This window comes from Entelurus aequoreus, linkage group LG19, assembly GCF_033978785.1.
Source record: "Entelurus aequoreus isolate RoL-2023_Sb linkage group LG19, RoL_Eaeq_v1.1, whole genome shotgun sequence".
NCBI classification, from domain to species: Eukaryota; Metazoa; Chordata; class Actinopteri; order Syngnathiformes; family Syngnathidae; genus Entelurus; species Entelurus aequoreus.
This window is the reverse complement of record NC_084749.1, coordinates 4894329-4906828: the sequence shown is the minus strand read 5'-3', so window position 1 is coordinate 4906828 and position 12500 is coordinate 4894329. Positions and strand designations below refer to the sequence as shown.

The following is a 12500-nucleotide window of genomic DNA, read 5'->3' as shown; positions in this document are numbered from 1 at the left end:
TGTTTTACATTTTATTTTTGTAGACACTGAATTTTAAAACATTGTATTTTAACAAACGCAATTTTTTTACACACTGAATTTTAAAACAAAAACCGATTTTTTTAACATACATTTTGCTCACAATATTACATCTAACACCAATTGTCAGCATAGTTTGATGTAAAAAAAAAATAAAAAATACAAAATTTACAAAATTCAAACAGAAAAAATGAAGTTACATAAAAATTCAGTGTCCAAAGAAAGCTTCGGTAACAAAGACACAAATTAACTTCCATAATTGTACTTCAAATAATATGTGCTCAAACAGTTTTTAATTCAAGTCTGCATATTTTGTGTTCTTAAAGGGGAGATTTTTTGGGGGAATTTTGTTTATCATTCACAATATTATGTAAGACAAGAACACTTGCTTTTCTTTTTTGAATGCATTCTAAATAGTAAAATACGGCAAGTACGAGGTGGCTAACACTATTCCACCCATAAAGCCTTCTAAAAAAACATCCAAAAAGCGCCAACAATACATGTCGTGACCTGAATACTAACCAATTATTAGCCATCTTGTTATTATAATTACAAATTGTTATTATAATTACATATTGTTATTATAACTACATATTGTTATTATAAGTGCTAACGCAGACAAATTATTTTTAGCGGCGCCGTGATCAGAGAGAGCTAACTAGCTTATGCTGCTTTGTTGACATACTGAGCTGCTGCATCGCTTCTCAGTTGGTGAAAGTTAATTCTGGATGATAAAGATTCATTCTTTAACTAAACAGGAAGATACAAACATCCCATCGGTCGACATCCCAATGAGAGCAGACATTGTGCAGTGAGTGATTGTTTTATTATGTTCGTAGTTTGTATTTCCTGTTTAGCACATAGCAATACTGCTACATGATGCTATAGTGTTTCACTAAAGCTGGATCTTAGCACTCAGCTTCTAAAACTTGTAGCTCATCCTCCTTATATTCAGGCTCAAAAATACAAGAAGCGGATGCTTCTGTGAAATTTATGCGCCGCCGTATGCTTAAAATGAGCAAAGTACGTAAACATTACATGTTATTATGAATGTTACTACGTTACATAAATACTCAGTGTGTATATAAAACAACAATGGAGGTTTTTGGAGGTTTTTAGAGCGCTTTATAGGCGGACTATGGCGACTCCCTTTGGCTCTATTGTTAGCTGACTTCTGCTAGTGTTGATTTACGATTTAGAATGCATTAAAAAAATAAAAAGATATTCCCATTCCCCTCTAAAGCGAGAGTGAATATTAGTCCCAGACATTGCACCTTTGTGAACGCTCCTTTGGGACTTTTTCAGCGAGGTCTGAGCAAGTGAAGAGCGCGTGCTGCAAGAAGCCAAACGCCACGAGTCAGCGGCCCGAGGACTTTGACCTGATGCTAATCTGGTCGTGGATGGAGGACAAATAAAGTGTGCTCCTCACTTATTGCTGCAAAGTCCTTTTTGCTTTCAGAGCGGATTCATTGGGATGTTTCCAAGTGCTCGGAGTGGACGGGGGGGGGCGGAGCATGCCGAGAAGGCGGCAGGCGAGGGCGAGGAGGCCCGCAGCAGGTAAAGTCCCACCCGCGGCCGACGGAGGAGTCGGCGGGCACACCCGCTGCCGCCTCCTCGGGGATGAAAGGGCCGTCACTCACGTGGAACTGGAAGAAGGCCACAGGGTGCCGATGGTCCCGGCAGGTCAGAAGGTCCTGGCAGGTGCGCCGGAGCCGGACCGGAGCCGGACCGGAGCCGTTGGGCAGCAGTTGCCTGGGAGGACGTCCTTCTGATGCGCGGGGACGGGGGAGGGGCAGCCCGGCGGCTTCTGAGGGCGTCCATCGCCACAGCGCCCCGTCAGCAGGTCTTCATCTGGACACACAGCAGTCATAACAGTCCTGGCTCGCTACATTGACACTTCACATTTCATCTCACTTCAAAGCATTCACTTTCTAAAGCTGACATTTTGCTGCTTACCATCAATTCTGGACTATAAGTTGCACCTTTTTTCCCTGCGCTTATAAAACCGTGCGGCTAATCCAGGGCTGTCAAACTGCTTTTCATTGAGGGCCACATCGCAGTTATGCTTGCCCTCAGAGGGCCGCGTTTAACACTGAGTAATATATGAATATATATATATATATATTAGAGATGTCCGATAATATCGGTCTGCCGATATTATCGGCCGATAAATGCGTTAAAATGTAATATCGGAAATTATCGGTATCGGTTTTGTTATTATCAGTATCATTTAAAAAAAAAAAAAAAAATTAAATCCACATAAAAAACACAAGATACACTTACAATTAATGCACCAACCCAAAAAACCTCCCTCCCCCATTTACACTCATTCACACAAAAGTGTTGTTTCTTTCTGTTATCAATATTCTGCTTCCTACATTATATATCAATATATATCAATACAGTCTGCAAGGGATACAGTCCGTAAGCACACATGATTGTGCGTGCTGCTGCTCCACTAATAGTACTAACCTTTAACAGTTAATTTGACTCATTTTCATTCATTACTAGTTTCTATGTAACTGTTTTTATATTGTTTTACTTTCTTTTTTATTCAAGAAAATGTTTTTAATTTATTTATCTTATTTTATTTGGTTCATTTTTTTAAAAAGGACCTTATCTTCACCATACCTGGTTGTCCAAATTAGGCATAATAATGTGTTAATTCCACGACTGTATATATCGGTTGATATCGGTTGATATCGGTATCGGTAATAAAGAGTTGGACAATATCGGCATATCGGCAAAAAGCCATTATCGGACATCCCTAATATATATAAATATATATATATATATATATATATTTGCCAATATCCGATATTGTCCAACTCTTTAATTAACGATACCGATATCAACCGATATCAACCGATATATACAGTCGTGGAATTAACACATTATTATGTCTAATTTGGACAACCATGTATGGTGAAGATAAGGTACTTTTTAAAAATAATAATAAAATAAGATAACTAAATTAAAAACATTTTCTTGAATAAAAAAGAAAGTAAAACAATATAAAAACAGTTACATAGAAACTAGTAATTAATGAAAATGAGTAAAATGAAGTGTTAAAGGTTAGTACACTTGCAGACTGTATTGATATATATTGATATATAATGTAGGAAGCAGAATATTGATAACAGAAAGAAATGGGGGAGGGAGGTTTTTTGGGTTGGTGCACTAATTGTAAGTGTATCTTGTGTTTTTTATGTTGATTTAATAAAAAAAAATAAAATAAAAAAAAAACAAAACAATACAGATAATAAAAAAACCGATACCGATCATTTCCGATATTACATTTTAACGCATTTATCGGCCAATAATATCGGCAGGCCGATATTATCGGACATCCCTAATATATATAGAAATATATATATATATATATATATATATATATATATAACCAAATTTTCAGTGTGTCACTCGTCAATAGTGAGTAAATAATAGGCTATATGTAGTATGTGGATATATATTTTGATTCCGAAGAAAAAGTGATTGTTGAAAGACCGGAATTGAGGTGGTAATTTGCTTACATGTTGAGAAATAAAGCTGACGTAGATCCACGCTGATGTCCGTGTCTCCTCTGCTTCACAGCCATTAAATGTTTAGAACTAGAGATGTCCGATAATGGCTTTTTTGCCGATATCGTCCAACTTTTAATTACCGATTCCGATATCAACCGATACCGATATATACAGTGGTGGAATGAACACATTATTATGCCTAATTTTGTTGTGATGCCCCGCTGGATGCATTAAACAATGTAACAAGGATTTCCAAAATAAATCAACTCAAGTTATGGAAAAAAATGCCAACATGGCACTGCCATATTTATTATTGAAGTCACAAAGTGCATGATTTTTTTAACATGCCTCAAAACAGCAGCTTGGAATTTGGGACATGCTCTCCCTGAGAGAGCATGAGGAGGTTGAGGTGAGGGGGGGGTATATTGTAGCGTCCCGGAAGAGTTAGAGCTGCAAGGGGTTCTGGGTATTTGTTCTGTTGTGTTTATGTTGTGTTTGTCATTCTTGTTTGGTGTGGGTTCACAGTGTGGCGCATATTTGTAACAGTGTTAAAGTTGTTTATACGGCTACCCTCAGTGTGACCTGTATGGCTGTTGACCAAGTATGCCTTGCATTCACTTGTGTGAGTGAAAAGCCGTAGATATTATGTGATTGGGCCGGCACGCAAAGGCAGTGCCTTTAAGGTTTATTGGCGCTCTGTACTTCTCCCTATGTCCGTGTACACAGCGGCATTTTAAAAAGTCATACATTTTACTTTTTGAAACCGATACCGATCATTTTGAAACCGATACTGATCATTTCTGATATTACATTTTAAAGCATTTATCAGCCGATAATATCGGACATCTCTATTTAGAACCTTCCCTAATATATTACACCATATACATCCATTTATGCATTATATTACTTTAATTTACTCTCGTATAAAAACAAAACAAAAAAAACACAAATTTTTAAAGTGTGGCGATTTTAATTTTATTTTGTAGTAGCATCAACTTCCTCCCGGTCAACTTCTCTTGTTTTCACTTGATCAAAGTACACTGGAGTCTGATAAAAAAATCAAATTTTACTTAAACAAAACAATCTTATTTACTAAACCGTCCCATGTGTGATGTCTGTAAAAATGTTTTTTTAATGCATATTTGTACATGATATTATGATGTAATCAAGCTAGCGTCGTTAGAGTTAGCTAATATGCTAACACGTTTACAAGTGTCTTTGTTAGTATTATTAACTTACAATGTCATTCTGTTTGTATTGTTTCACTTTCAAAAAATTCCTCAGTAAATTCACCAAAACGTCATCGAAGAGTTATTGAGTCTGTTTAGCTGATTGGAGAGCTAGCTTGCGCAGCTAGTGGGTCCTTGACCATGACTTCTGTTTTGTTTGATCAGCCGTTTTACTGCCGTGTTACAGACACCGTTTGGAAACAATGAAGGTACGTAAATAAAAATGTACAACATATTTCTGTGTAAATAAGTCATTTCACAACGTATATATCTGCCAATCACATGGATTTTTTTCCCTTCTAAAATTTAGTGGGTGCGGCTTTTATCCCGGTGCGCTCTATAATCTGGAAAATGCGGTATTTCCTATTTTTGGATCTAAAAAAGGGGGTGCGCAAAAAACCACCAAAACGATTCACGATCCAAATCACCATTTTTATTCATCCTGATTCTAAATCGATTCAGAAGTTATGAAAAATTGATTAAAAAAATCAATCATAGTTTACTTATATAGCCCTTAAAAACAACAACAACAAAATGAAAAAAAATACATTTTCAGGCTATTTCTACGGAGGCCCTAAACTAGGGACATGGGGGGAAGAAAAAAAAATTATAATTTTTTTTAATAATTTTTTTTTTGAGACATGTATCTCGTGCGCACGAGAAACTTTTTATAAAATTATAAAATAAAAAAAATAAAAAAATGACGCACGAGATGTCTAAAAAAAAAATTTTTTTTTTGAGACATGTATCTTGTGCGCACGAGAACGTTTTTATAAAGTTATAAAATTAAAAAAATTTAAAAAATGTGTTTGACGCACGAGATGTCTAAAAAAAATTATTTTTTTTGAGACATGTATCTCGTGCGCACGAGAAAGTTTTTATAAAGTTATAAAAAAATAAAAATAAAAATAAATGAAAACATTTTAGACGCACGAGATACATGTCTAAAAAAAAAATAAAAAAATAAAAATGTATTTATTTTTTTAGACATGTATCTCATGCGCACGAGAAACTTTTTATAAAGTTATAAAACAAAAAACATTTTTTTATAATTTAAAAAAAAAAAAAAAAATTTTAGACATGTATCTCGTGCGCAAGAGAAACTTTCTCGTGCGCATGAGATACTTTCTCGTGCGCACGAGTAATAAACATTTATTTATTTTTTTAAACATGTATCTCGTGCGCACGAGAAACTTTTTATAAAGTTATAAAACAAAATTATTTTTTTTATAATTTAAAAAATTTTTTTTTTTTTTTAGACATGTATCTCGTGCGCACGAGAAACTTTTTATAAAGTTATAAAACAATTTTTTTTTTTTTATCATTTAAAAAAAAATAATATTTTTTTAGACATGTATCTCGTGCGCAGGAGAAACTTTCTCGTGCGCACGAGTAATAAACATTTATTCATTTTTTTAGACATGTATCTCGTGTGCACGAGAAACTTTTTATAAAGTTATAAAACAAAATTATTTTTTTTATAATTTAAAAAAAAATAATATTTTTTTAGACATGTATCTCGTGCGCACGAGAAACTTTTTATAAAGTTATAAAACAAAATTATTTTTTTTATAATTGAAAAAATATATATTTTTTTTTAGACATGTATCTCGTGCGCACGAGAAACTTTTTATAAAGTTATAAAACAAAATTATTTTTTTTTATAATTTAAAAAAAATATATATTTTTGTAGACATGTATCTCGTGCGCACGAGTAATAAACATTTATTTATTTTTTTAGACATGTATCTCGTGCGCACGAGAAACTTTTTATAAAGTTATAAAACAAAAACAAAATTTTTATAATTTAAAAAATATATTTTTTTTTTTAGACATGTATCTCGTGTGCACGAGAAACTTTTTATAAAGTTATAAAACAAAATTATTTTTTTTATAATTTAAAAAAAAATAATATTTTTTTAGACATGTATCTCGTGCGCACGAGAAACTTTTTATAAAGTTATAAAACAAAATTATTTTTTTTATAATTTAAAAAATATATATTTTTTTTTAGACATGTATCTCGTGCGCACGAGAAACTTTTTATAAAGTTATAAAACAAAATTATTTTTTTTTATAATTTAAAAAAAAAAAATATTTTTGTAGACATGTATCTCGTGCGCACGAGTAATAAACATTTATTTATTTTTTTAGACATGTATCTTGTGCGCACGAGAAACTTTTTATAAAGTTATAAAACAAAAACAAAATTTTTATAATTTAAAAAATATATATATTTTTTTAGACATGTATCTCGTGCGCACGAAATATTTATAAAAAAAATTATAAAAAAAAAAAATTCCCCCATGTCCCTTTAGGGGTTCCATATATTTCCATGCAACCAGAAGTTGTTTACGGGTCATTTTTGGTCATTTGTTTGTTGTCTGACGTCCGCTTTAGTTTTGAGGAAAATACATTTAAGTTGGACCTAGCAGAGGTAGGCTATATAATTAGCCAGATACTCTACAATTCAGCTCAGATTGCAGCTTAAAAAGATCAACTGAAATGAGTGAAGTAATAGAAAACAGCTGATTTCGCAAAATAACATAAAGGGAAACAAGAAAGAATGGAATGAATGAAAGAATGCCATTCCATACAAAAAATGGTCACTGCCTCTTTCTTTACCTGCAGGTGCAACCTTAACACGGCTTTAAGTGAAAGCGGGGAGTCCTTCTGCGCCGAGGTCGACCCTCCTCCTCTGGTGTGGGAAAGGTGGGAAGCATGCATGCACGCACACACACACGCACACACACACACACACACACACACACACACACAAAAACAAGACACATGACTGAAGGGAACAAATGCAAAAAATGATTGAGAACAGAAGATGATTGGAGATAAACCACGTGACCAAAATAAACATAGAAAATATACATCATGTGCAAATGAAAATGTGGCTGACACACAAAGCAGACAATTACTTTCTCACACAAATAGTGGTCTTCCGATCTCATATTGATACAGTTTGATATCTGAAAAAATGTATGTATAAATTCCGGACTGTAAGCCGCTACTTTTTTCCCTACGCTTTTGACCCTGCGGCTTATAAAACGGCGCGGCCAATACATGGATTTTTCTTTGCAGACAGCCATAATGTTTTGTGTCCAACAAATCCATTTTTCTACTGCTTGAATAGTTTTCATTCATTACAAGCAGACACTGAAAAGGTGTGTTATTGTTTGTGCTACGGCGCCATCTTTTGGACCAGTTGGCTTACTGCAGGTGCTGCGGGGTAAACGTCAACAGTATTTCCTTCCGTTTAGTGCTTTGAACCGGAAGTACAAGTGCTGTAAAGTAAAATAAAAAATTTATTAATTAAATTAAAAATGTAAATTAAAGTAAGTAAAATGAGTGATCAAAGGTGGCACTCATTTATTGTACTGCTTCTTATGTAGAAGAGACACCCATGACAGTCTACATGTTTATTTAAAAGACTCACATCCTAGCCTAGTTTTTAAATATGATGGCAGATGTCATTAAGCAGGCCTAAATTGGGGCCCGAAGCAACATTTTTTTGAGAGTCCCGGTTTCGTTCAATACATTTTTCATACTTTATTTTTTAATTATTGTTAAACAGTTTTTAACTTTTTAAATGACATTTTGATTTCATGAGAAATATTTTTTTTCTGGGAAAAGACACGACAGGTATATCTCTCTCTTTCAGGTGCACTTGGGGCGGCGTGGCTCGCTTGGTAGAGCGTACCAGGGTACCAGGTTCGATCCCAGTCACTGCCGCTGTGTCCTTGGGCAAGACACTCCACCCACCTGCTCCCAGTGCCACCCACACTGCTTTAAATGGAGCTTTAAGATGTAGATAATGGCGTTCACTATGGAAAGCACTTTGAGTCTCTAGAGAAAAGCGCTATATAAATATATTTCATATTTCACTGTTCTGTCTTATAGCCGTCCATAGCGTTTCTACTCGTACGGACTCTTCCGTCAAGCAAAGTTTGTAAGTTTTACAATATAACTAAAACTATTCATACGCGCTAAATCGTCCTATGTGTAGTGTTTCCATGCATATTTGTACGTGCTATCGTAATCTAATGAAGCTAGCATTGCAAGCATTAGCTAATATGCTAACACTTTTCCGAGTGTCTGGACTAGTATTATTAACTTGCAATTATTTTTGTATTGTTTCAGGTTCACAAGTTCCTCAGTAAATTCACCAAAACGTCACAGTGGAGTTATTGAGTCTGTTTAGCTGATTGGAGCGCTAGCTTGCGCAGCTAGCGGGTCCATGACCATGACTTCTGTTTTGTTTGATCATCCGTTTTACTGCCTTGTTACAGACACCGCTTGGAAAACAATTAAGGCGTGTAAATAAACATTTACAAAAATCTTTTTGTGTAAATAAATCATTTCACAAAGTATATATCTGTAGTTTATACTACGGTTCGGCTAATATATGGACAAATATTTTTTCCTTCTCAAATGGAATGGGTGCGGCTTATACGCCGGTGCGCTTTATAGTCGGGAAAATACGCTAAGTGCTCCGATGGAAGTCGTCCTGCAGCGTGTTGTCTTGTGCCAAGCCAGTTAACATCTAAATGACCTCCAATAAGTACACAAAGTTGGTCTTTTCTTCTATTTGAGTCATCTACGAAAGGTAAACACTGTAGGCTATAGGCTTCTCGGAGCTAGCAGCTACACAACAGCTAAGCAGACATATGTTATAAGTAGGGATGTCCGATAATGGCTTTTTGCCGATATCCGATATGCCGATATTGTCCAACTCTTTAATTACCGATACCGATATCAACCGATACCGATATCAACCGATATATACAGTCGTGGAATTAACACATTATTATGCCTAATTTGGACAACCAGGTATGGTGAAGATAAGGTACTTTTTAAAAAAATGAATCAAATAAAATAAGATAAATAAATTAAAAACATTTTCTTGAATAAAAAGAAAGTAAAACAATATAAAAACAGTTACATAGAAACTAGTAATTAATGAAAATTTGTCAAATTAACTGTTAAAGGTTAGTATTATTAGTGGAGCAGCAGCACGCACAATCATGTGTGCTTACGGACTGTATCCCTTGCAGACTGTATTGATATATATTGATATATAATGTAGGAAGCAGAATATTAATAACAGAAAGAAACAACACTTTTGTGTGAATGAGTGTAAATGGGGGAGGGAGGTTTTTTGGCTTGGTGCACTAATTGTAAGTGTATCTTGTGTTTTTTATGTGGATTTAATAAAAAAAAAAACAAAAAAAAAACGATACTGATAATAAAAAAAACGATACCGATAATTTCCGATATTACATTTTAACGCATTTATCGGCCGATAATATCGACAGACCGATATTATCGGACATCTCTAGTTATAAGTGACTGTCATCGAACAATATTGAAGTATAAAACTTGACATTTGTCAACATAAACAGGTATCAAATAGTTACAGTTGCATATTACTTACACATACAAAGTCTCAGAGGCAGAAAGGTATTAGAAAGTATCCAGAAACAAACGTGTCCGCATCATGAACTTAACTTAGCTATTTTTTGTGGCCATTAGGTGTCCCCAAAAAACAACTACCACTTCAACTTCAAGACAGCCTAAGTCCATTCCAGACCGTTTCCATACCTACCATTGTTCTCTGTTTGAGGAATTTCACGTGATCAAAGCTTTTTGAACAAAAGAATCCAAGTATGTACGATTGAGGCTGCTATCTTTTGCTCAAATATTCCAAACTGATCTAGCGTTCCGTTATCAGCGCTTCACCTCGTTTGTCCAGTTCCAGGCTGGAGTGCGGCGGTAAAGGTGGCGCCAGCTTGCCGGAGACTGCGGAGCTGCGGGACAACAAGGCGGCAGAATGATTGGTGGCCTCCACGTCGCCAGCATCCCCGTCCTGCTCGCCTTCCTCCCTGCAGCACAACGCAGGAAAGCAGCTCAGTCGGAAGGTTTTCTTATCCATTAGCCTCCAGGATAACTCTCTCTGACCTCGCATCTTCTGGAGTTTCTCAAGCCTTCTAACACACTCGTGAATAAAAGCACATTTACAGTCGGTTAAGACTGAAATATGGTTATAAAAACATCAAATGTCAACATGTTCCGATCTCTGTGGTGGAACTGGAGGAGTAACCGCTTTTACTTGCTGCTTTTCCTAATTCATAATAATCCATCCATTTTCTACCGCTTATTCCCTTCGGGGTCGCGGGGGCCTATTAATTTATAATAATCATTTACTGTATATTAATAATTACTCATATTTTCATGCAAGAATCCATAATCAATAATGCATAGTAGAGAAATATCATACTTTTACCTAGGGATGTCCGATAATATCGGCCTGCCGATATTATCGGACGATAAATGCGTTAAATGTAATATCGGAAATTATCGGTATCGGTTTTTTTATTATCTGTATTGGGTTTTTTATTTTAATTTTTTTATTAAATCCACATAAAAAACACAAGATACACTTACAATTAGTGCACCAACCCAAAAAACCTCCCTCCCCCCATTTCTTTCTGTTATTAATATTCTGCTTCCTACATTATGTATCAATATATATCAATACAGTCTGCAAGGGATACAGTCCGTAAGCACACATGATTGTGCGTGCTGCTGCTCCACTAATAGTACTAACCTTTAACACTTCATTTTACTCATTTTCATTCATTACTAGTTTCTATGTAACTGTTTTTATATTGTTTTACTTTCTTTTTTATTCAAGAAAATGTTTTTAATTTAGTTATCTTATTTTATTTATTTTTTTTAAAAAAGTACCTTATCTTCACCATACATGGTTGTCCAAATTAGGCATAATAATGTGTTAATTCCACGACTGCATATATCGGTTGATATCGGTATCGGTTGATATCGGTATCAGTAATTAAAGAGTTGGACAATATCGGAATATCGGCAAAAAGCCATTATCGGACATCCCTACTTTTACCCATTTTCCCAGGAGATTTGCCATATTTTGATGTTAATGCGCCTCTTAGACACAAGTAATAAAGGTGTTTGTGAAATCCCCCTGATGCTAAATTAACCACAACATTCACTATACAAATATACATATACACATACATGTACATATACATTCACTGTACAAACATACATATACACATACATATACATTCACTATACAAACATACATATACATTCACTATACAAACATACATATACACATACATGTACATATACATTCACTGTACAAACATACATATACACACACATGTACATATACATTCACTATACAAACATACATATACACATACATGTACATATACATTCACTGTACAAACATACATATACACACACATGTACATATACATTCACTTTACAAACATACACTACCGTTCAAAAGTTTGGGGTCACCCAAACAATTTAGTGGAATAGCCTTCATTTCTAAGAACAAGAATAGACTGTCGAGTTTCAGATGAAAATACTCTTTTTTCTGGCCATTTTGAGCGTTTAATTGACCCCACAAATGTGATGCTCCAGAAACTCAATCTGCTCAAAGGAAGGTCAGTTTTGTAGCTTCTGTAACGAGCTAAAGTGTTTTCAGATGTGTGAACATGATTGCACAAGGGTTTTCTAATCATCAATTAGCCTTCTGAGCCAATGAGCAAACACATTGTACCATTAGAACACTGGAGTGATAGTTGCTGGAAATGGGCCTCTATACACCTATGTAGATATTGCACCAAAAAGCAGACATTTGCAGCTAGAATAGTCATTTACCACATTAGCAATG

The 12500-nt window shown here is 34.8% G+C and overlaps 1 protein-coding gene across 3 annotated transcripts in view; it reads right to left on the bottom strand.

Annotated features, from left to right (window-relative positions):
* The window catches only part of LOC133635018 (mesoderm induction early response protein 2-like), a 55317-nt gene that overhangs the window by 2317 nt on the left and 40500 nt on the right, over positions 1–12500 (bottom strand). Inside the window, exons 11-13 of one of the 3 annotated variants that reach the window (XM_062027716.1) lie at positions 10520–10662; positions 7397–7469; positions 1742–1869 (exon numbers count right to left, since the gene is read on the bottom strand). In XM_062027716.1, coding sequence (XP_061883700.1) covers positions 7411–7469; positions 10520–10662 — 202 coding nt within the window. In that variant the 3' untranslated portion in view covers positions 1742–1869; positions 7397–7410. Of the gene's footprint in view, positions 1870–7396; positions 7470–10519; positions 10663–12500 lie in introns of all 3 variants that reach the window. The other 2 variants (XM_062027715.1, XM_062027717.1) reach the window with 2 other exon arrangements.